Raw genomic sequence first — 23260 nt, 5'->3', positions numbered from 1 at the left:
GGTCTCAGTTTCCCAGCAGCAAGATCATTGCTGGTCTGCGAAGGTGGAGCAGAAAGTTGTGGTGGTTCTGTGCGGTACAGCCGCTCGCAGTTACCAGCCTTGGGCATTACAGGTCAGGCCCTCCGGGCATCCCCTGGCGTTCGTTTCCATGATCCCCTGGACCTTCCCCCACTTCCAGGATCTTTCCTCCAGCTGGTACCTTCACCTTCTTTCTGGGCCCTTCCTCCTTCCAAGACTCCATTTTTTCAGGAACTCTTCTTTTTGGCACCAACTCTTCTTTTGAGAAGACCAAGCCCACAATTCTCCCAGTCTAAATATTTTACCTGCTAAAACACAACATTGGCCTCCTAATTGGTGGTTCTGCCTCATACCCCTTTATTAAAAATGTATTAACTTTAATTTAGTCCAGGTGTTATCAGAATTCACAAGCAGCCCATATTGGCTGCAGCTAGCAAGTAGCAGGCTTCTGCCTGAGAGTTCAAAAGTGCCTCTGGGAGGAACTATCTCAAGAAATTATGCATAATTCACTTTATATAGAAGCTCCATTTCTGCACAGAGGTATAACGCTCCAAATGGAAGATACTGCACAGATTAATCAAACAAGAATTCTTTATTTTGACACCTCAAGGAAGTAAAATACAAGTATACAAAAAGTATATATGAAAGTGGCAGTGATAATGCAACTCGATGCAATCCTACAGAAATCTAATTCATCAGAGTGGACTGCTTCATCAATATCCGTATCTGTAAAATATTGCACCATTTCAAAGAGGGAGCACTCAGGAAGAAAGTGTTTATATTCCAGGGAGGTACAACAGCCCCTAAACTGGCATCTTAAACTTCAGAGTAAGGCACCAATTGGCAAGTGTGATCCTTGTTCTGTTTATCACGTTGTGTGTAAGTTAAGTGCAAGATGCGCGTTAATGCTGCACCTTTGTTAGCTGGAGGAAACACAGCCTTCGTTTTCCTAGGCAGAACAATAAAAAAGCACATGCCTAATTTTCCAGCCTCCCTCCATATCCCTTTGTGCTTCTTATTCATAATTCTATCCTGAAAAAATATTTTAAAAGCCACACTTACATAAAAAGAGTAAGCCAGGAACCATGCCAACTTACTGCTACAAAATGGGGAAGATCGAGACTCAAGTGAACAGACTGTAGTCCATATGTAACCCAGTATACCAGGATTTAGGCTCTACCACAAGAAGAGAACAATGCCCATCTCCCACGTCACATCAAATGGGAGTAACTGCAACTGGACGTAAGCAAGAGACGAATTACAGCATGAAGAGACTGAGTAGGAAATTTCCAAAAGAAGCGATGGATCATGCCACAACATTTCTTACTGACCAGCTGAAATGACACGTTGCAAACAATATTAGCTAAACAAACAGCTTTACATGATCATGGCTGAAGAAAGAAAACTGACATAACAGGGTAATAACGTGAAACTCTTCCCTTTCATTCAAAAGGGAAACAAACTGCAGTGATAAATAATCCAAGCAACACGCTTAGACTGTAAAGATCTGCCTTGAGTTTTTTTGTCAATTAAACAAAAGACAAAAGATCCTTTTATACAAGGCTGTAGGGTTTCAGGGATTCAGTTGCACAGTGCAATTTACAGACTCCTGAGAAGTTGGTGGATTGAATTCTATGCCTGTTGTGACACACAGGTACCATGGCAAACAAATTCCTCAAAAGTAATATTCCATGCAGTTGTTCACTCTTGGGACTAAGGGGAGCTAATCTAGAATTTCTAGATTCAAAGCTATTTCTGGGGCAGTTTATGGAGGCTTATTTGTCTGTATGAGAAATCCTGGATCTCTATTTATTTTGCTGATAACTTGGGATGTCTTGTAGTTCTCGATAACTTGGCCACAGAAGGAATGTGCAAAAATAGACTTTTAAGTCATCAAGACAGATAGGAAAGTGTCGAGTACTGAAAACAATAACCTTCCGTTTTAGAGAGAGGAAGGATTCTCCTTCACAAAGGAGCTCTTTTCTAACGTGCACAGGAGCTGACTCTGTGGGGCATGAAGAACCAGGCAGAAAGTATTTAAAAATTTTAAAATACAAGCATAAGATAAGTAGCATTTTAGGAATAATTTTCCTTTCAGAAAGGCTTCCTTTAAAAAATGGTATGAACAGTCGGTTTCCCTTTTCACATTCGCTTTGCTTACAAATGTCCTTATGTCTCCTTCCAAACGATGTTCCCACTTCTTCCCAGTTCCAGTGCTGATCCTCTTTCCATCAATTTCTATACGTATGGAATAAGTCAGGATATTAGAATTTTAAACCCTGAACTGAATCAGATTACAAAGAGAGTTGCCAGATTGTTTTAGAAAAAGACATCGAGAATTGGACTGGCCAGATACAAACAAGCATTCCTTGCTTGCGCATCTGATGTCACAGCTCATAAGAATGACAACGTAGACATCCATACTCAAGGTTCAGCTTTGGCAGTATCTCTCTTCCAACAGAGGTGGCAGGGTTATTTTCCTGGCAGATAACCAGGAAACAGGTAAAGGTCCCGACAGAGCGTGCTACAATATTCTGACATTTCCTTACAGCGGTGAAATTCTGTGCCTGGGGCATAACCTTCTCGTTGCTTGATTTGCCTATTCACCTAGACGTGAGATTAAAAAAATTAAAATGACTGGAAGGATTAACATGACAGAAGTAAAAAAAATGTCATTGCTCTGTACTCATAGATTACTCTGTTTAACTTAAGTAGTCCCCAATATATTGTCTTTCTAAATTATAAGGATAAAGAACTAGGGTGCAGATCCACAGCAGCTCAAGTTGCCATGGTCACACTACTGCCTTCACTCCCTCTTCCCCCGTTTTCTTAATCTTTCCCTTACGTGAGCGCGAGCGCTTGTGCAGCTATGTGGTGAGCCAGTTCAGGGAATGAATCCACCTGAAAAAAAGCTATTTCTACGGAAGAAAAGTAATTCTTGGCAAGCCAGATTAATTCTTCTCAAGTTCACTATGCGACCGCACAAGTGAAATGGAAGGAGTCAAAGAAATAGCATTTTTACTTTTGTTAAACTGCTGTGGAACAGTATATAAATAAATATATATAAAAATGGGGAAAGAAGTAATAATTCTGCTACAAAAAAGGCAAGTACAATTGCTTTAATAGCAGATTAATCCTAGCAATTTGAAGCACTGGAAGGCTCCTCAGAAACCAGCTAAGTGTGGGAGAGGAAAGACACTCCAGCTCACCTTCACCAACATGTCAGCCACATGAGTGTCTCGGGAGTCCTCTGCAAACACTGAGGTGAGAGCCTCGATATACCAGGATCCACGCTTGGTGTTTCGCATGGCCGCAGTGCCTGAGAAGAAAGCGTGTACGATGAAGTTTCTGGGGAACACAGACACACAAAACCTCCTTATGTCCTAACAATTAGGGCCTCTCCCCAGTACCTTTCAGACAAGCATATCCACAGATCATATCAGAGCATGTAGGCAGACGCAGCTTGAGATTTTCTTCCTTGTTTGCATCACTCTCCTCACAGCCTGGGGAATCTGACCATTCTTTCCCATCTCTTTGATCCACTCCCCGGTCCGTCTCATCTGGGGGGGGGGGGGGGGGGGAGGGCAATAAACAAGGAGGGGGAGAAGAAAGGAAAAAAAAAAAAAAAAAAAAGAAGAAATTATCCTGAATTACTGTATGTAGTTCTCCTCTACTTCTTTAGTTTTAGGTTCTGGTCAGCCACACCACAACTGCTGTCAAGCAGAAAGTTTTTGCATGAACTTTAAGCTTTTTCAGCTGTTTTTAAAACTCATTTGAAAGCTCTTCCGCAAAAATTAATGCAGATGCCAACAAGTGCTGAACCTGCTCAACCTAACATGACCGTTAGTCCGCATGCCGATTGATTTTTTTTCCCTCTCCTTTCCTATGCAGATCATGGGATAACTGGAAAGCAAAGAAGTTTCTGAGAGTTCTTCACCATGCATGGAAGGATTTGATGCCTAGCCCTAAAAGTTTCTATTTTCCACTTTTACCTACCTTAGAAATATCCAAAAATGTCTCATCTAGTTTGCAATGCTAACTACCTACTTATTGCAGAACTCAAATGAGAGCTATAATTTTAGTTGCTAAGGTCTACCTCCAAGACATCAAGAAAACAGGGACCAAATATCTCACCTAGTTCTAAATCCTGACTATAATATCAGTTGTTTCAATCAAAAGCATAAATTGTGCAATAGTAAAATGCAAAATAATTTGACCCCAAACACGAAAGAGAACTCCAGTACATGGAGATTAGTTTAAAACCTGGAGAACATTTAATGTCCTTTCCAGGATTCATTAGTATTGTATTATGACAAGTGTAAATATTCTCAATCGGTTGTTTACGTGATGCAGAGTTTCCATCGTAATGTAGACTAACTGCTTAACGGCAATAACTTTAATAGCCCAGCTATGATGTAAGAAAAATAAAACTACATTTTACAGGTTTTCTATGTAATTTTGCCTTTTTGTTCTAAGATGAGAATCTACTATTCTACTTACTTCCTAACAGCATGGGTCAGATTCTAGTCTTAGGAGGCAGAAGTGTCCACTTCAGAGGCCTTCCTGTTATGATGGCTCTAGGTTTTTGTTGCCAGGTCCTGCCTAAGAAATGCATTTGGATTTCTCACCCTTTTACAGGCAGTGGCACTGGTGGAATCTCATAATTATGCATAGGAAATGGTCAGTTCGTAAGTCAGCAACATTGTTCTCCTCCTCCAAAACGAAAGCAGCAGTGGGAGGCGTGTGATTGTCTGACAGGCTAGATATAGCCTATAATTAAGGCTCCGTAGCTCAAAATTTCGTCATGACTTCCATCAAGTTCCTTTATCATCTCTTTAAGGTAGCAATGCAATTTTTTCCATTTTTGACCACACTTTTCTCATGTCGTTTATCACACTTCTCCAAACCCTTTTAGTTCTATCTCTTCTTAAAAATTTAGTGTACTGTTCACAGTGTATGTTACTTCAGATAAGACTCAGGAATTTTACAGTCAAGCTATATTATTCACACTGTCATCATCCCATAAGGTATAAAGTCAAACCCTTTTTGATTGAAGCTTCAGAATTAGATGTCTTCCTCAGGCATTTGTCTTCAAACACCATTCCAGTCAGCTTACCAATGAAACGGTGTAAAGCAGTAACCCCACCAGGATACTCCGCTCCATACTTAACCTCTAATGTATATCACCAATAACTGCCACCCAGATTGATCCAGTCTGTTCAAATTTTAATGAAGCTCCCAGATCGCCATTTTCCCAATTGATTTAAATAACTGCTAACTACCTATTTGTCATTATTTACCACAGTTCTTCACTTTTCCGGATCAACTACTGTATTAAATACAGATGTTAAGCAGCTTCAAGGTCTCATTTTATGTCACAGTGAAATCCGACTATTTGTCTTTTCTGTTGCCACTGGTTTTTGACCCATGACTGTAGGTGGACTACTTCAATTCTTTAGTAGACTCCTGCCGAAGGCCCTTTGGAAATGAAGTAGATTGTACCAACTCTTCTTTATCTACTTTTTCATGTGTCATTCATAGAAGATAGATAAGGCCTATTACATAAACTCAGGGGAAAAGAATAACCTAGCACTGCTCATTTTCTTTCAACTGGTTCCAGCTAACTTGCATGGCATAGAGAGACTGACTACTAATCTAAAGTCGTCCACACTATTTATACAGTCTTTCAATGCTGCTTTTTAAAAAAAATTGTATCGGCTAGTCTAACCTTTGAATGCTAACATGAAACGGTACACTTTCTTCTTGACAGCTCAATTACTTTGTAACTGGCTTTCCCCTCCAACTATTAATCAAAGTTTAAAAGAGAGGTTAAAAAAAGGCAGTTTTGTGCTTTTTTTTTTAAAGTAAAGAAAGATTTTTCCCTTTCAGTTGCTCAAGTCTCAATCCTTTGCCTATTGCAGTATCCCAGTTCCGCAGCATTTTGCATAGCTTTCTTAACTGAAACCTTTTTGGGTATAGGAAGGCCAAGCCTGATTTGCTGATATGAACAGACCCGTTTTGCCAACGTTACAGTCAAATAAACCTAATTACCTAATTAGGTCAGCTGCCACTTCTGGCTTATTACATTTATTTCCACACTGTTATGAGTCTGCATATTCAATTTGTTCAAGAGTATCTAAAGGTGATTGCTTTCCTTCTGTTACTGAACATTCAATTCATATCGTAACCATGCACGTTTCAATATTTCCAAATGCTTAAAGGATCAAATATTTTTGATACCCAAAATACTTCACGTAGGCTTTAGGTTTTTCTCTGCATTGGGATTAAACATGAGTAGGTAACAGGTGAAGGAAACATTCTCTTGGCTAGAGGACAAACGACAAAGCTCAGCTAAAAATGAAAAAGAAGGGAGACAACTGCAAGGAACAAGGCAAAAGAAGAGGTAAAAGCATACACGCCAGAAAAACTTGGCTATCACAAGGAAAAAACCAAAGCTTTCTAAGACAGAACTTCTTTTTGGAGTATCTGCAGTTTCAGTGATCTCAAAACGTCCAAACACTTTAGGGAAAAATTTGGTCATTAGCAGATCTGAGAAGTGGTTAGTTACAGATGTGTTTAGTTACAAAAGGAGGGAAAATGAGTAGCAGAATTTAAAAAAAAAATAGAAACAGAGTGGAAAAAGAACAAGTCTATGAGAATCAAGAAAAGAATTCTGTAACTACAACAGTATGTGGAAAAGGGTGTAAGGAAAGGTCATTTGGAGGTTGAAAGCAGGAGAGGGTAAAGGAAAAAAAAAAAAAGACAACTTGGAGCCAGATAGCTTGAGAGACAACACCAGAGACAAAACACATTCTGGATCAAGAGAAAGACAGGACCTCAGACAAGACTCCAGTGCTAGTGTACCACTCCATGCTGGGCTGCAATTTGATGCACCATATGCCCCACTCCCCCTACTGCAGGCATAGCAAGGGAAAGCCTCCATATATGAGTGGGATATGATAGAGGTTTTTATTGCTAAGGTGCTCTGGGGTCTGCAAGTCAATGCACACACCTCACGCAGAGCAAAAGACACTTACAGAGCAACAGATGCAGTGGCAGCAGCAGGGCAGAGGGAGGTGAATATGGGTCCCACTTACACCTGAGAGAAGCAAAGAGGAGAGTTGACAGCAAGTTGAGTGTTGAGGGTGTGTATGTGTGTAAAATGAGCCTTAATGGCATGCCAAATACATGGCTTTTAGTATTTGGGCACTCACCTCCCCGGCAGGCCTGAATAAAGAACATTTTGGGCTTATTCTGGAGATTTGGACAGTTTGCATTATCAAAGAGCCGGAAAGCCTCCTGCAACTGAGAGAGGAAAGAAGATAAATATTCTTCACTGCAGCCTTCCACAAGCCAAACCCAGTCACACCCTGCTTCCCTGTATTTTGGTTATTACTTCACCAGTCTTGATATTTTCTCCTTTATCTCCAAACTCACTGTGTGACAAACACATCCCTTCCCCTGCTTCCCCCCCAGCTCCTACTAGTTTCAGTTCACGTACTCCACCTAGTACTTGTACAGAAAGAGAGAATAACTTCTCCTACCTGCCCTATTTCTATCTTATAGACCTCTCACACACAGACCCCTGCCCTTTTCTTCCCACAAGCCCTTATTTTTTCCTTTTTAAAAACTGTAAATCCTCAGTCTCCCATCACTTCACCTTCTCTCCCACTTTTTTTTTTTTTTTTTTTAACTTCTTTTCTCTTTCCATTGTTACTTTCCAAGATATAACCTACAACACCACATCACATCGGGACACAGGAATATACCTGTAGTAGTTTGCCATCACTGCCATAAACCCCACCCTCCACACCATGGGAAAGTAAAGCTACAATACAGGAATCCACATCGCGATGATCTGGCAGCTTAGAGAATCTCTTCAAGGCATTCTGCATCTCCTGAAAGAGAGAGAAAAAAAAAATGCTTTCCAGACTTGCACAGGGAAAGTGGGTCAATGTACAGGAAAAAACAGAAACATACAGGAAAAACACAAATGGTCCTGCTGCTATGAAACAAATTCTAGGTACATCAAATTTACAGGACAAAAGACATGTGTTCCATGAAAAAACTAGCAAAATGTTCCTGTTCTTTTATGTACTATTCAGTCCTAAGGATAACGTTGTGAGGTAGGAATCACTGAGGACATCTACATTTCTATATGGCCAACAGGGGAAGCAGCAAGCATCTGAGTTGGTACACACGGATTCAACATAAGAGAAATCATAGAACCATAGGATCGTTAAGGTTGGAAAAGACCCTTGAGATCATCGAGTCCAACCGTTAACCCAGCACTGCCAAGCCCACCACTAAACCATGTCCTCGAGCACCACATCTACCCATCTTCTAAATACCTCCAGGGATGGGGACTCAACCACTTCCCCGGGCAGCCTGTGCCAGGGCCTGACAGCCCTTTTGGTGAAGAAGTTTTTCCTAATATCCAACCTAAACCTCCCCCAGCGCAGCTTGAGGCCGTTCCCTCTCATCCTATTGCTTGTCACTGGGGAGAAGAGACCAACCCCCACCTCGCTCCAGCCTCCTTTCAGGCAGTTGTAGAGAGCAATAAGGTCTCCCCTCAGCCTCCTCTTCTCCAGGCTGAGCACCCCCAGCTCCCCCAGCCGCTCCTCATAAGACTTGTGCTCCAGACCCTTCACCAGCTTCATTGCCCTTCTCTGGCCACGCTCCAGCCCCTCCATGGCCTTCTTGTAGTGAGGGGCCCAACACTGAACACAGCACTCGAGGGGCGGCCTCACCTGTGCCAAGTACAGGGGCACCATCACCTCCCTGGTCCTGCTGGCCACACTGTTCCTGATGCAAGCCAAGATGCCATTGGCCCTCTTGGCCACCTGGGCACACTGCTGGCTCATGTTCAGCTGGCTGTCAACCAACACCCCCAGGCCCTTTCCCGCCAGGCAGCTCCCAGCCGCTCCTCCCCACGCCTGCAGCGGTGCCTGGGGTGGTTGTGACCGAAGGGCAGGACCCAGCACTCAGCCTTGTTGAACCTCATACAGTTGGCCCTGGCCCAACGACCCAGCCTGGCCAGGTCCCTCTGCAGGGCCTTCCTGCCCTCCAGCAGATTGACACTTCCACCCAGCTTGGTGTCATCTGCAAACTGACTGAGGGTGCCCTCGATCCCCTCATCCAGATCATTGATAAAGATATTGAACTGGACTGGCCCCAACACTGAGCCCTGGGAAATCAACTGATATGTTAGAGAGGTTTAACATTGACACTTGACTCTGGCTGGGATATTGGAGCAACTTAAGAGATACGTACTTTGGTACTTCAGGCATTCAAACACTAGTGATCAAAACACAACCACAATCTAAAGTGGAAAACTTTAGGAACTCTGACAACATGGCAAGTGTAAAAGTCTCATTATAATGTTACAAAAGCTGCCTTCTTGAATAAAACACTCTTTAACAGGTTCTGTACCACTTGGTTTCATAGGGAACTAAAAGGAATAAGAACAAATGAGGCTGGAGAAGGTAGCGATTGCATTCCTAGGGAAAGAGAGTGGCTTGATTCAGCCATGGAACATGTCCAGTTTTCCTAAATGAAGCACAGCCACTTCTCTAGGAAAGTAAAGACTGAAACAGTGGAACTTAACTGCATAGATACTGGAAGACTGATAAATAGTATGGCAATTGACTCCATCAGTGAAAGGATATGAAAACATCACTTACACTTGCAAAGACTAGGTCAAATATTTGCAATGTTTAACTTTTAGGATAGCAGATCACTGGAAAAGCCTATCTAGAGTAAACTGGAGACTTTATTCATTTGTGGTTTTAACACATATGCCAGGTGTGGTCTAGAAATTCTTGCCCCTTGCACTACAAGGGGTCAGACTAGAGTAGTACCTCTTGTGGTCCTTTGTGATCCTACTTTCCATCACAAAGTCCTCTGCCCTCCAAGCTTCTTCATATTTGTCAGTAGGCTAGCAGACATCACCCCATTTAGCCTTATCTTCTACTCCTAAGTGACCACTCACATCTTCCAGGTCAAGCTTAGTTATACCAAAGGAAACATCTTAAGATGTTTATGTAACAGTTACAAACTCTTATCCATACTGGTTGTGAAGTACTTGGATCCATCCCCCTTACCTGTGCAGTTTGATCATGAAAGACAGTCACTTGATATCCAAGATGCTGGAAAAGCATCTCCAGGGAAGTACAGTCGACATCTCCCCCTGCACGATACTCCAAGTCCTTCTCACTGCTGAAATGGACATTGCTGAGAATAAGTGCTAAGCCTCGGGGCTCCGATATCAGTTTATATGCCTGAGAAGAAGATTTAAAATTGGTAAATTTAGACTACACAAGGAAATAATAGAGTGTTAGACTAGACCAGCAATCCCTACATACCAGCTTGATATGATATGCAGGATTTCTTGATTGAGAAGGCACAAAAACAGCAGAGCTCAAATTTTTGAAGGTTGGTTTTTTTTAATAAATAAAAAAGTGTTTGTACTGCAAAGGGTCCCAAAGACAACTGTATTTGCAAGTCTCCGCAACTGATGATACTACAACACTATTATATACATTATACCATCTTGCCTTATTTTTTGTTTTAAAAGAAACATAGCTTCTACATTTCAAACTGTGAATTAGGCCTTGCTAACTTTTTTCCCTTTCCCCATCCTCACCCCAGCATGGCCCAACATATTTCCATCATCCCCACCAAAGGCCTTAGGACAACACTACGTAAAATTTTGCTAGCATTTCTTAATTGCTGTTGGGAGCAGACAGAGATGTAAAATAGCCTGTGAGTGCAATTTTAATAGCAAGGCACTGTCAGTCACTGATCCTGAAAGTTATGTGGCTGGCAAAAAAGGTTAACAGGGAAAGAACTAATTTAAGAGGGGTGTCTTCAAAATAAGTTCCCTCTCTGCCCCTACCACTCTAACAACAACAAATCAATAGTAAATCAGTTACTAACAATCCTGTAAATTGGAAGTGAAATTTAATACCAAAGGAGCATATCAAAAAGGGGGTATCCAGGAGCCAATGTAAAAGGAGGCAAGACAAGCTCACACGGACTCTGCCTAATTAGGTCTCCCCAACAGACAGTTAAAAAAAAAAAAAAATCTGTTTTGCTGTACACAGAGCCTGTGACAGAAGCGTTCAGCGTTAGCACACTGTGTAACCCTAGTAAAGTGTCTGCCCCATTACACAAAATGATTTTTTTTTTCCTTAAGTCTACCCCACCACAACCTATGCTTTACAAACAGAATAAACAAAAGGTAATTAGACTACCTATGTAACTTCTAATGCTGCAGAAGAAGAATAGAAATTCAGGTTATTTTGTATTATGTAAAAAAAAAACCCAGCACAGAATCCTGACCTGGTTCTTGAGCCTAAGGAGAGACTCTACCGGGTACAAGTTGGCAATTAAAACAGCCAAAACTGTGACTACTAGTTGAAACACAGTTCTAGCATCTTACAGGCATTTGCAGAGTGCCTCATCACACAGAAGGAGATGAGGATGCAGACAAATAAATATGAGGCAATAATACTGACAGCTTACACAGAGCAACAGCACAGAAAGCATTTCACGAAGCTCTTCATGAACAAAAACCAGAGGCAGAGATTTGTCTAGAATTACAGAAATACTCAGAACTTCTTGACACTTGTAAATGAGAACTACCTCAAATCAAACATGACTGGTAACATCTTTCAGTTACACTAATAGCACAACACTAATCTGCATCCCAATGAAGCATGCGTTCCGACTCAGTTTTAAGTAGCAGATGTTCAGTTGATATATCCAAATACCTCACATCTTTCACGTTTTAAGATTTTCTCTGTCAACTACTTACCAAGTGCTGATGCTCATGATAAAATTCAGGAGTGCAGTACTTCACTGGAGGAATCGAAGGACCATCTCCATTATCCAAGGAATGTTCCATTGGTTCTGTGCAAAACAAACATATCAATAAGAATAAAAAATCCCAACTACAAAGCCTCTGCATTAAGGTAGTAACTTGCAAATTCTGAAGTATGTGGTCTTAGGCATATTCCTATTCCTATTCATAACTCTAAAAATTTTGCTTGATCGGGGACTACAGACACACAACGGAACACAGCAGAAAAACAAAAGTACTGGAATGGCATAATTTTTTTTTAATAATTTTAATTGGTAACTTTTTTTTGTCTTGTATGCAGGTAAGCCTTATCTAAGGCCTAGTAAATCTGGTTCTACACGGTATGAAAACAGAATTCTCATCCAAAATTAGAGCCATGCGCTTTCTGTCATTTTGTACAGCAGGTTATTCCTTTCACAGTTAGGCTGACAAACCATCGCTAGAAATATTCAAATAGAATAGTGCTTTTCCTTTCCTAAAAGGCCCTCCATGCTCACTGGGATGTAATTCTTTATTTTTTGCTTAACACATGCATAGGTGATCAAACTAGACATTTCTAACTTCCATGAAGTGCAATGCACTTTTTTGGTTATCTGCCTCTGAACAACGCTTTCCTCTGGATAACAGCAGATGCAGGGAATGATAATCAACTATTTGCCATTTGCAGACAAATGCTCATTCCCCTGTCCTGAAGAAATGGAGCTAATGACATTCATGATTGCCTTTGAAATCCTTTTTCAGCCTTTTGAGACATGGCTCTCCTGGTTGGAGGAATATATGCTTTAGAGCCAAAACAACCCAACCCTAAAACCTTTGCACCTAAATAAAAAAAAAAAAAAGCCTTCAAAATCCAGACACTTGTTCTTTAACACCAGAGAGAGCTCCCAGTAACTAGCACACAGTTAAAGCTGTGGTTAGGGAACACGAGTACTCCAGGCACGACCAGAAGCAACATGAAAACTAGCAAGGAGATTCATTCCAACTAGGTTCCCTGATTTAAATCACAAATGCTTGCTAACGAAAAGCTGATTTGCTGCACTTGACAGAAGCTACAGAAATTTATGTTGGGCCCGTGTAACATATATAAGGCCTTGTACTTAAACTTCTTTGCTAAGAAGGAAGTCTAAGTTAAGGAATACTGCCCCAAATCAGTATCTTTTCACAGCTCTAGTTCAATAAATTACAAATTACAAATCTTAAACAAAGAAGAAAATCTTTGAAGAATCTAAAATTTTACTGACATGTACTGTTTAAGCAACAAAATATCCACTAAGAATAAATGAAGCTGACTAGAAACTGATTGGGTTCTCTCTTCCAATACGCTTTTTCACTTCCAGTTTCTAGCCTAATTCTGCCTCCTGCATCTTAATATAGTCAGTTCACTGTCAAGTTTGTATTCCTGGGATGAGCAAAGTGGTGGCAAGCTTATTTCTAGAATAGAATTAAGAGAGTATTAAGAAATTAGAAGCAACCAGCTAGCCAATCAAGTATTCATGATGTCATGTGCAACTCACCAATCCAGCGCGGTCTCTTTGAATTACATGATTCACTGGTAGGGAATGGAAGATTTGATCCGTAACAGTGTTCGAGCTACAAGACATCAAACAGATCCATGAAAAAGAGTAGCATAAAACAGCTGTTTTTTTTCTCTACAGTACAAGCCTGTAGGTATCATGGAACAAAGATACGTGTATTTACATACACATATATATGACTTAAAAAATAATATTACGGTTCACATGCAAATGAAACATCATGACAAGATAGCAGCAGCATTTTCTGTCAATGCAAAATTCCTTCCCTTCTTTGCACATCTCTCCTTCCACCCAAATCCCCAGTTTGGAAACCTTACACTGAGGTCACATTCTCCCCATTTTTGCCAACACTTGATTTGTCCAGTGATTCCTGTATTTTTATTTGCTTTCAAGATTTCATTTTTTGTACAGTAAAGAACAATTGAAAACAAAAAAATAGAAAGGGTGGTCTAATAAATCCTACACTTTAATAAGGGTACACGTCTGCTCAAAAATACCTGGCCTTCCTTCCTTTGTATAAAATATGTTTACTGTGAGATTCCATACTTGTCAATGCACTGAGAATACTGAATCTTTATTAAATTCTTCCTTTAGTCCAATGCTGACAACTGCAGATAGTGAAAAGGTGAAAATAAAAATAACAAAATAAAGGAAGAGTCCCTCTCTCCTCAAAAGACAAGACTAATTTTTAGTAGCTTTCTACTCAGAGAATAATTGAACACTGAATTCAAAGATTTCAGAGAAAATATTTTCTTTGCAGCTTTTGGGTTCTTGATGACACATCAATTAAGAACATGTAGGATGCAAGAACATCCAGGAACCTTGTGAACTTCAACAAAGAGAAGTGCAGAGTCCTGCACCTGGGGAGGGGCAACTCCACGCACCAGTATACGCTGGGGGCCACCAGCTGGAAAGCAGCTTGGCAGAAAAGGTCCTGGTGGACACCAAGTTGAACAGGAGCCGGCAATGTGTCTTTGCCACAAAAAAGGCTAATGGTATCCTGAGCTGCATTAGGAGGAACATTGCCAGCAGATCAGATCAAGGGAGATGATCCTTCCCCTCTACTCAGCTCTGGCAAGGCTGCACCTGGAGTCCTGTGTCCAGTTCTGGGCTCCTCCGTACAAGGGAGATATGGATATACTGGAGAGTCCAACAGTAGGCCACAGAGATGATGAACGGACTGGAGCACCTCACATAGGAGGAAAAGCTGAGAGAGCTGGGACTGGGCAGGCCGGAGAAGAGAAGGCTCAGGGGGATCTTATCAGTGTACATTAACACCCGAAGAGAGGGTGCAAAGAGGACAGAGCCAGGCTCTTCTCAGTGGTGCCCAGTGACAGGACAAGAGGCAATGCACACAAACTGAAATGCAGGAGGCTCCCTCTGAACATCAGGAAACACAATTTTACTCTGAGGGTGACTGAGTGCTGGAGCAGGTTGCCCAGAGAGGTTGCAGAGTCTCCATTCCTGGAGATATTCAGAAGCCATATGGATGTGGTCCTGGGCAACCGGCTCAAGGTGACCCTGCTTGAGCAGGGGAGTTGGACCAGATGACCTCCAGGTTAGTTCCAACCTCTGCTATCCTATGATTCTGTGTGAAAATCCCCTTCTTCCCAAATTTCTTCCCCTCTGCTTTTACTAAGGCTACTAAAAATTTCAATTTGCGATGAAAACCCATCTTGTCTTTTGTAGACAATTTTTTTTCCATTTGTAAAAGATTACTTTGTGCCCGAGCCCAATCTGAAATGTGGTCCATCCATTTAATTTTTTTAAAATTGCTGTACCCTTGCAATCCCATGGCTCAGGTTGTATGTTGTCTTCAAGATCATTGCCTCCAGATGCTGCTGTTTGGTTTCTCGTAGAGCTTCACAGAAGGCTGAGAAGGCATTAGGACCCCTCTTGGGCAGCAAATTAAGGAATTCCACATTTTGGCTGAAGCTTCCAGACTGGGCCTAGATCCAGAGAAAAAACAAAATCCACACTCAAAGCAACACCTCAACACAATTCATTTTGAATGAAGCTTCAGAACAACTCAACTTTTTTCCTTCATGCAAATGTTTCATCACTATGCTTAGCTGTCCTAGATCCAATTTTATAGCTTTTCCTAGTTGACTTCATTCCCATTCCTCTGTTCCTATTAGGCCAAGGGGGAGAGTATATGGCAACACAGCAAGCCAACAATTCATACATTACCACGCACAGTAATACACTCTCTTCTCTCTAAACTTTTACTTCCAGTTACTGTTGGAATAGCACCTATTTCCCCTCATTGAATACACGAAGTCCAGAACACGTTTTCACTACTGCCCAATGGTTTATGGTCTCATGCACTGATAACGCTAATCCCACAGAAAGCATTAAGTAAAATACTTATTTTATGCAGTCAATTCCAAAAAGATACTACATACATATAGACTGTAACATTTAGACCAATGAAGCAATATATAGTAGTATATAAGAAAAAGTAACAATCAAAAATTAAATTTATGTATCTGTAAAACAGTCCCAGGAAGCTCTAACTGTTGGAATATTAACAGGACATTTGCCAACAAACTGTATAATTTATACAGTAACAGCCTTCCCTGTGAAATCTAAAACACACCAAAACATCACGTACTAAAATACTGGGTATCAAAAATAAATTTTATCAATTCCATGGAATTCATCCTATATTTTTCTGAATTACCACGTAGAACCAAGATCGCTTCTTTTGGTGGATGATAAGAAATGGCTGGTGAATTACACAGAATCAAGGCCTAACACTACATTTGCAATCACAGGAAAATCAGAAAAAAAGCCTCGAGTCGCATGTGTAAATCCTCTACTACAGAAGATTTCACATCACCTCATTTCTTTCATAAAATTTATCAAGCTTAGTGTTACAAGTACTTTGGGTTTTGTCCCATCACATTGTTTGGAAGGATATTGCAAAACCTTATTGATCCAATGCTTATGAAGCTATTCTGAAATTTCAGACCTATGCTCATTCATGACTGACTAATAGCATTTATTTTTGTTTCAGCAATGTCCCTTGACTTCACTGTTCTCCTGTCCTTGCCCTTATTTATCAAACTTCTTTCTATAAATCGGTCTCCATTTGCTACAGTAACCAAGCCACTTTCTTTCAGCCTCCTCATAAATGGCCTCTTCCCCTTGACCATGCAAGTACCCTTTCTTATACCCACAGAAACCTCAATTTTCAGAGCACTGTTGACTAGGAGTGCATATAATCATCTCACCTCCGCCTTTCCAGAAGTACGAAAATACTTGCCCTTTACTCCTGGTAACACTTCTCCATTAGTCCGCAGAAGATAACCAGCTCCATATACTTGTATCTTGCTGTAAGCCCACTGAATTTTATTTTATCTAATAAAGTAAATGGACAGCTGATATTCTAAAGTACCTATTAATTGTTTCTTCCTTTCTAGTAGACCTGCAGCTGTTTATGACAAGCTTAAAATCATTAATCTTCACTTTACGTCTTCATAGTCTATGACTATGAATTGGGGCCAGTTCTGTTCAATATCTTTATCAATGATCTGGATGAGGGGATCGAGGGCACCCTCAGTCAGTTTGCAGATGACACCAAGCTGGGTGGAAGTGTCAATCTGCTGGAGGGCAGGAAGGCCCTGCAGAGGGACCTGGCCAGGCTGGGTCGTTGGGCCAGGGCCAACTGTATGAGGTTCAACAAGGCTGAGTGCTGGGTCCTGCCCTTCGGTCACAACCACCCCAGGCACCGCTGCAGGCGTGGGGAGGAGTGGCTGGGAGCTGCCCGGCGGGAAAGGACCTGGGGGTGTTGGTTGACAGCCAGCTGAACATGAGCCAGCAGTGTGCCCAGGTGGCCAAGAAGGCCAATGGCATCTTGGCTTGCATCAGGAACAGTGTGGCCAGCAGGACCAGGGAGGTGACGGTGCCCCTGTACTGGGCACAGGTGAGGCCACCCCTCGAGTCCTGTGTTCAGTGTTGGGCCCCTCACCCCAAGAAGGCCATGGAGGGGCTGGAGCGTGGCCAGAGCAGGGCAGCGAGGCTGGGGCAGGGGCTGGAGCCCAAGGCTGGGGAGGAGCGGCTGAGGGAGCTGGGGGGGCTCAGCCTGGAGAAGAGGAGGCTGAGGGGAGCCCTCATCGCTCTCTGCAACTGCCTGAAGGGAGGCTGGAGCCGGGGGGGTCGGTCTCTTCTCCCCAGGAACAAGCGATGGGACGAGAGGGAACGGCCTCAAGCTGCGCCAGGGCAGGTTTGGGTTGGATATTAGGGAAAACTTCTTCACCGAAAGGGCTGTCAGGCCCTGGCACAGGCTGCCCAGGGAAGGGGCTGAGTCTCCATCCCTGGAGGTATTTAAAAGCCAGGTAGACGTGGTGCTCGGGGACACGGTTTAGTGGTGGACTTGGCAGTGCTGGGTTAACGGTTGGACTCGATGATCTTAAGGGTCTTTTCCAACCTAAGCGATTCTATGACTCTAAGTCATAAATCATAATTAAGAACACAAGCTGACCTCAAGAATTGGATCTTAAGTTTTACTGAAAAATTAAGAAATTTCCATGATGTTCGTGTTCTGCACTTTGTATGTACGGTAGTCAGCTTTTAGCAGATTTCTTCCTTAATGCTTCCTTAAATACCCAAAGCACTGTACCTCCTCATGTAACTTCCACATCAACACATTCAGGTAATACTATATAATGTTCGGCAAACATTCAGAAGTAAAACTTCCATAAGACAGACTTGTTTCGTTTTATTTTCTAATAGATTCTTAATTTATTTTTGTACCCTCACAAATGAGTGTGATAATCTGCATAACAGGAACTGGTTGCACAATAAACTCTGAATTCCTGTCAAAATCCCATAGTATTAGTCTTCTTACTGAGCCTGAATATACATGCAGAATCTGTGGAAAGACCATATATACTTGACAAACATCCTGATCAAACTTATGTCACTTTGTCAAAGCCAGTGATCCCTTCATTACTGTCTAGTGATCAACACAGAGCATTTAAATCTCTATATCTACACGATCTGATAGTCTTTGATTACAGTACGGAGTATTCAACTCATTTAAAAAGCAAGAGAAAGCTCTTGCTATCATATCTGCATCTTTGAAGGTCCATCCCAGAGATCTGGAATAACATCTGATGCTCTGACAAGAAGGCATTAATGTGGATTTTGGACTTCATCTTAAAAATGGCCGTTTTCACTGTCCCATTTTATTTCCACTATCGTTTTCTCCTGTGTTTGAAATCCCTCTCTTCTGGGCCTTCATCTAGATAATTATATTTACATCACCTTTGTTACACAGTAAACACACATTTTTTTCTTTATTCTTTTTTAACAATGTATATAATTGAAAAAAAACCCTCACATTGTTTAGTATCTTTATGAATGACCCAATTTAAATTCATTCCTATCAGTTCCTACTCTCTCCCCATTTTTGACATCAAAGGAAGCTGCTCCTATTTATTAATTCTTCTCCAGCAAACACCTGTAAACTCTTTACTTACTCTTCATATTCCTTGTGAGCTCTTCATCCAGCTCAACCACCTTTGTCTTCAGGGGCTCTTCCTGCAACATCCTCCCCTCCCATCTTTTTCTTACTTGTGGTAAAGTTTCAGTACTGGTTTAGCACCTCACACTCAAAGAAATTTCATCCTTCCTTCATCTCCCTGAGCTCCTCAGTTTATTTCCCTTTCCTTAGATGACAAAAGTTTAAGTGAAGTGCCCTATTTCCAGAACCAATTTGTTTGTTCTTCTGTTTAGTTTAAAACAAACCAACAGGACCAGTATAATTGCTGTGTTTTTAAGACAAGATGATTTAAAGCATAACTATTTATTCAGATCTTTTCCTGACTTTTGGGGGGAGCAGGGGGATATATAGAACCAGTCAGTTACAGTATCCAGGAAAATCTATGCTCTATCATCAGACACAGTGGCATTTGTCTCCTCCTATTTCCACTAAGGTACCGGATGATTACCGTCACAATGTATTTTCAAGAACAGGCTACCTAACAGCACTCCTAAGACCTTTAGAATCACAGAATTGTTTAGGTTGGTGTCCTGGTTTGACCCCAGCCAGCAACTAAGCACCACAGAGCCGCTCACTCACTCCCTGCCCCCGGTGGGTTGGGGGAGAGAATCGGAAGGGTAAAAGGGAGAAAACTCGTGGACTGAGATAAGAACAGTTTAATAATTGAAGTAAAATAAAATAGAATCGCAGTAATAGTAGCAATAATATAATAATAATACAATAATAAAATACAAAGCAAGTGATACACTGTACAATTGCTCACCACCTGCCGACTGAAGCCCATCCCATCCCCGAGCAGCGATCGCTGCCCCCAGCCAACTCCCCCAGTTTCTATACTGAGCATGACGTCATACGGTATGGAATGGCCCTTTGGCCAGTCTGGACCAGCTGTCCTGGCTGTGCCCCCTCCCAGCTTCTTGTGCAGAGCGTGGGAAGCTCAAAAGTCCTTGACTGGTTTAAGCACTACTTAGCAACAACTAAACCATCAGTGTGTTATCAACATTATTCTCATACTAAATCCAAAACACAGCGCTACACCAGCTACTAGGAAGAAAATCAACTCTATCCCAGCTGAAACCAGGATAGTTGGAAAAGACCTTTAAGATCATCAAGTCCAACCGTTAACCTAGCACTGCCAAGTCCACCACTAAACCATGTCCCTAAGCACTTCATCTACCCTATCTTTGCTCCCGTAACAAATCCACAGACCTACTATAGAGAAATGAAAGGTGAGACAAAGTGTTTTTGACTCAAGTGATTGTTCTTATGCACATTACTTTTTGTTTACCTATAGCACTGTTACGATGAGTACTATCCTGCAAACATTCCCTTCACTTCAGTCCTTCTAGCGCAATGCATATTTTGCAGTACTACTGTTGCAGTTGTGAATGCTTTCCTCCTATCCCTGCCATATTTCTACTTTTGCTGCAATTTCCAGATTCATACCCTGCAACAGTAGTTCAAGTCACTTTGTTCTCTTGCTTAGGCTGCTATTGTTATTTATATACATTTACGCTCTTAGTTATATGTATATGTTGTATTAGGCACAATTTTTCCACTAAGCTATTACTACTTACCTGACTTATCCATTGTAACACCTTTCTCCTTACCGATAATGCATTACTAAGTATCATTGCATCTCCCTTTGCCCAGTTACACCTGGAAGGGAAGATTCCCTTAGTCTTCTTCCCTTCTGTCTCAGTTTAAAACTTCTTAACTCTAGCAGCACTTTCCCAAAAAGATTATTTTCTCTGGCATTATCCTACCTGTGAGAGGGCTTTTTCTCTCCTTTCTTTTTTTTCTTCCTTCCCAACCTCTTCAGTGACTAACTGCAGGCCAGCAACTGAACATCCCTACTAACCACCCATACTTCAGCAGTGTCACTGTTTAACCCCCATGGGCTGCTAAGCATCACGCAGCCGCTCAGTCACTCCCTCCCCAGTAGGATGGCGGGAAGAATCAGAATGGTAAAAGTGAGAAAACGCGTGGGTTGAGATAAAGACGGTTTAACAGGTAAAGCAAAAGCTGTGCACACAAGCAAAGCAAAATAAGGAATTCGTTCATTACTTCCCATCAGTAAGCAGGTGCTCAGCCATCTCCAGGAAAGCAGGGCTCCATCATGTGTAACGGTTACTTGTGAAGACAAATGCCATAACTCCAAATGTCCCCCCTTTTCCTCCTTCTTCCCCCAGCTTTTATTGCTGGGTGTGACATCATATGGTGTGGGACATCCCTGTGGTCAGTTGGGGTCAGCTGTCCCAGCCGTGTCCCCTCCCAGCTCCTTGTGCACCCCCAGCCTGCTCGCTGGTGGGGTGGGGCGAGAGGCAGAAGGGGCCTTGACTCTGTGTACGCACAGCTCAGCAATAACTAAAACATCCCTGTGTTATCAAACACTGTTTTCACTACAAATCCAAAACATAGCCCCATGCAAGCTACTGTGAAGAAAATTAACTCCATCCCAGCCAAAACCAGTACAATCGGTTCTTGATTCATTCTCTGACTTTCACTGTCTTCCTGTACCTTTGTCCTCTTTCATTAGGGATTGGAGCTATTTCAGGTAAGACTGCCTGCATCTCCCACAACTCAGCACAGGTATCCTTGAGAGGTCCCATGAGGAATTTCACATTATCTTTGACACACAAGGAGTCAAAATTCATCAGGAAGTTATTTCCTCAATGCTTTCAAAAACCTTATCAGCCCCAGGTTCATACCTCATGCACTCGTGCCCAGTAAATAGCTCATAATTCTGTTTTCCAGCATCTTTTCTTATGACAGGACCATCAACCTTACTAAAGGGCTAAAAAGTCCCTCAGTTACTTATTTGAGTCTTGAGACGCACTTGATGTGCATCTTCAGTCATCTCCTTTCCAGCTTGCTTTCTTTTTGAAGACCTGGATCTCCATCCTGCACAGTCTTCAGTGCATTAGCACACCTCCGGGAACAATCCCAGGCTATTTCCAATGACTTCTCTTCACAGTACCCACTGCTCAGGATACGTAACAAAAGCCCATAAACAGCATTTGTCATCCGAGAATGAGTCTTGGATCACGTAAGGTTCTTCACGCAATTTACAAAAACAGATATGAAATATAAATTCTTCAAGTGAAAGGTGCAGAAGTGCCACAACAAGCTGGTTTATAATATACTTATTTACTTGCTTTCACAGTATACTTTTTGAAATAGGTATTATTCCTACTTTTACAAATAGAAAAAAAAAAAAAAGGCACAAAATGACAACAAAGGACTGGAAGATACCACCTGACTCACGAAGCGCAGCCTGCCGCAACTACGTACCAGCATGCAAGCCAACGATTTAGTAAATCCCAGACAAAAAAGCACCTTACAGTTCTCCTGTGTGTTGCAAGCAAAGCCCATGCTGCTTTGCACGTCCTCCAGACGCAATCACATTAAAACATGCGGGTAACACACAGATGAGTTTTACCGTGCTGCCACTGCCAAGAAGGACAGGGAGCAGAACTACAGCTCACAGTGCAGTCGAGTATAACCTGCATACCTGTATCGTTTCCGCCATCTCCGTGGTGATGATGTCCTTCTCGATCATATGCTCCATCAATTCTTTTAAAACCAGCTGCTTTACCAGCATCACCCGGTTCTTCTTTAGCGCTTCCTGGTGACATCGCTGCATGCCGCACGCAACCAGCATCCTGGCAGGAGAGGGGACACCAGAGCCAAACTCAACGGCGAGACGCACCCTCACCCCTCCCAACTTTCTGCTCAGGAAGAAGCACCCCGTCTCCGCCGGCGGCCGCCGCCTGACAACGAGCGGAAGAGGCCTCCGCCGCCCGCCCCACCGGGGATCGAAGGGTGCGCTCCCCGCCGCCCCCGCCTGCCGAGGCCGGCGCAGGGCCGAGGCCGGTGCTAGGCCCAGGCCGGTGCAGGCCGCTGCGCGCCCTCCCGGGACCGGCTCCCGCCAAACGGCCCGCGCCGCGCGCGCCGCTCCCGCCACTCACCCCTGGCTCCGCCCCACGCGCGCGCCTTTCTTTCCGGCGGCCCCAGCGACTCAAACCGCCAGACCCGCCCCTCGCCGCTTGCCTCAGGTCACGTGGCCCGGGGCCACGCGGGAGCCCGCGCCACCGCCCCGCAGCAAAAACAAGCGCCGGCGCCCGGCCGTTGTGCGCATGCGCAGCCGCGCCCGCCCCGAGGGGCCCCCCCGCCCCGCCCCGCCCCCCCCCTCCCCGCCTGGGCCCGGCCGCGGGAGAGCGCGGTTTTGTCCGCAGGGAGCACAACTTAGATCCTTCTTCCACCCGTGCTCAGGCTGCCTTCCTCATTATGCTTTAGGTGTTTAATCAGATTAAGTTGAAACAAGTGCGCACA

General features: G+C 42.8%; 1 protein-coding gene across 4 annotated transcripts; it reads right to left on the bottom strand.

Moving 5' to 3' along the window:
* Positions 1–48: 48 nt before the first annotated feature.
* CASP2 (caspase 2) lies at positions 49–23015 on the bottom strand. 4 transcript variants are annotated; one of them, XM_087756014.1, is made up of 11 exons: positions 22897–23015; positions 22440–22590; positions 15198–15365; positions 13396–13471; positions 11837–11931; positions 10122–10298; positions 7788–7916; positions 7233–7323; positions 3429–3578; positions 3228–3337; positions 596–2625 (listed from the first exon to the last, which is right to left on the bottom strand). In XM_087756014.1, the coding sequence occupies exons 2-11, from the start codon at positions 22587–22589 to the stop codon at positions 2491–2493; spliced, it is 1281 nt and encodes a 426-aa protein (XP_087612140.1). In that variant the 5' UTR covers position 22590; positions 22897–23015; the 3' UTR covers positions 596–2490. The 4 variants fall into 4 exon arrangements, with proteins under 4 accessions (XP_087612142.1, XP_087612143.1, XP_087612140.1 ...); XM_087756016.1 differs by lacking the exons at positions 596–2625; positions 22897–23015 and adding an exon at positions 49–326 and having other exon boundaries at positions 22440–22877; XM_087756017.1 differs by lacking the exons at positions 596–2625; positions 22897–23015 and adding an exon at positions 49–323 and having other exon boundaries at positions 22440–22877.
* Between the last annotated feature and the right edge of the window lie 245 nt (positions 23016–23260).

Source organism: Nipponia nippon, unplaced genomic scaffold (assembly GCF_047370975.1).
Source record: "Nipponia nippon isolate SJK-2023a ecotype South Korea unplaced genomic scaffold, ASM4737097v1 scaffold_2, whole genome shotgun sequence".
Taxonomy (NCBI): domain Eukaryota; kingdom Metazoa; phylum Chordata; class Aves; order Pelecaniformes; family Threskiornithidae; genus Nipponia; species Nipponia nippon.
This window is presented reverse-complemented; position numbering and strand designations above follow the sequence as displayed.

Excerpts from the sequence above, each read along its gene's own strand:
- CASP2 (XM_087756014.1), bottom strand. The coding sequence starts at position 22,589 with ATGCTGGTTGCGTGCGGCATGCAGCGATGTCACCAGGAAGCGCTAAAG. Across the intron at positions 15,366-22,439 it reads AGATGGCGGAAACGATACAG|GCCCAGTCTGGAAGCTTCAG; the intron begins GTATGCAGGTTA and ends CTCTGGATCTAG. Across the intron at positions 13,472-15,197 it reads TGAGCCATGGGATTGCAAGG|CTCGAACACTGTTACGGATC; the intron begins GTACAGCAATTT and ends GATGTCTTGTAG.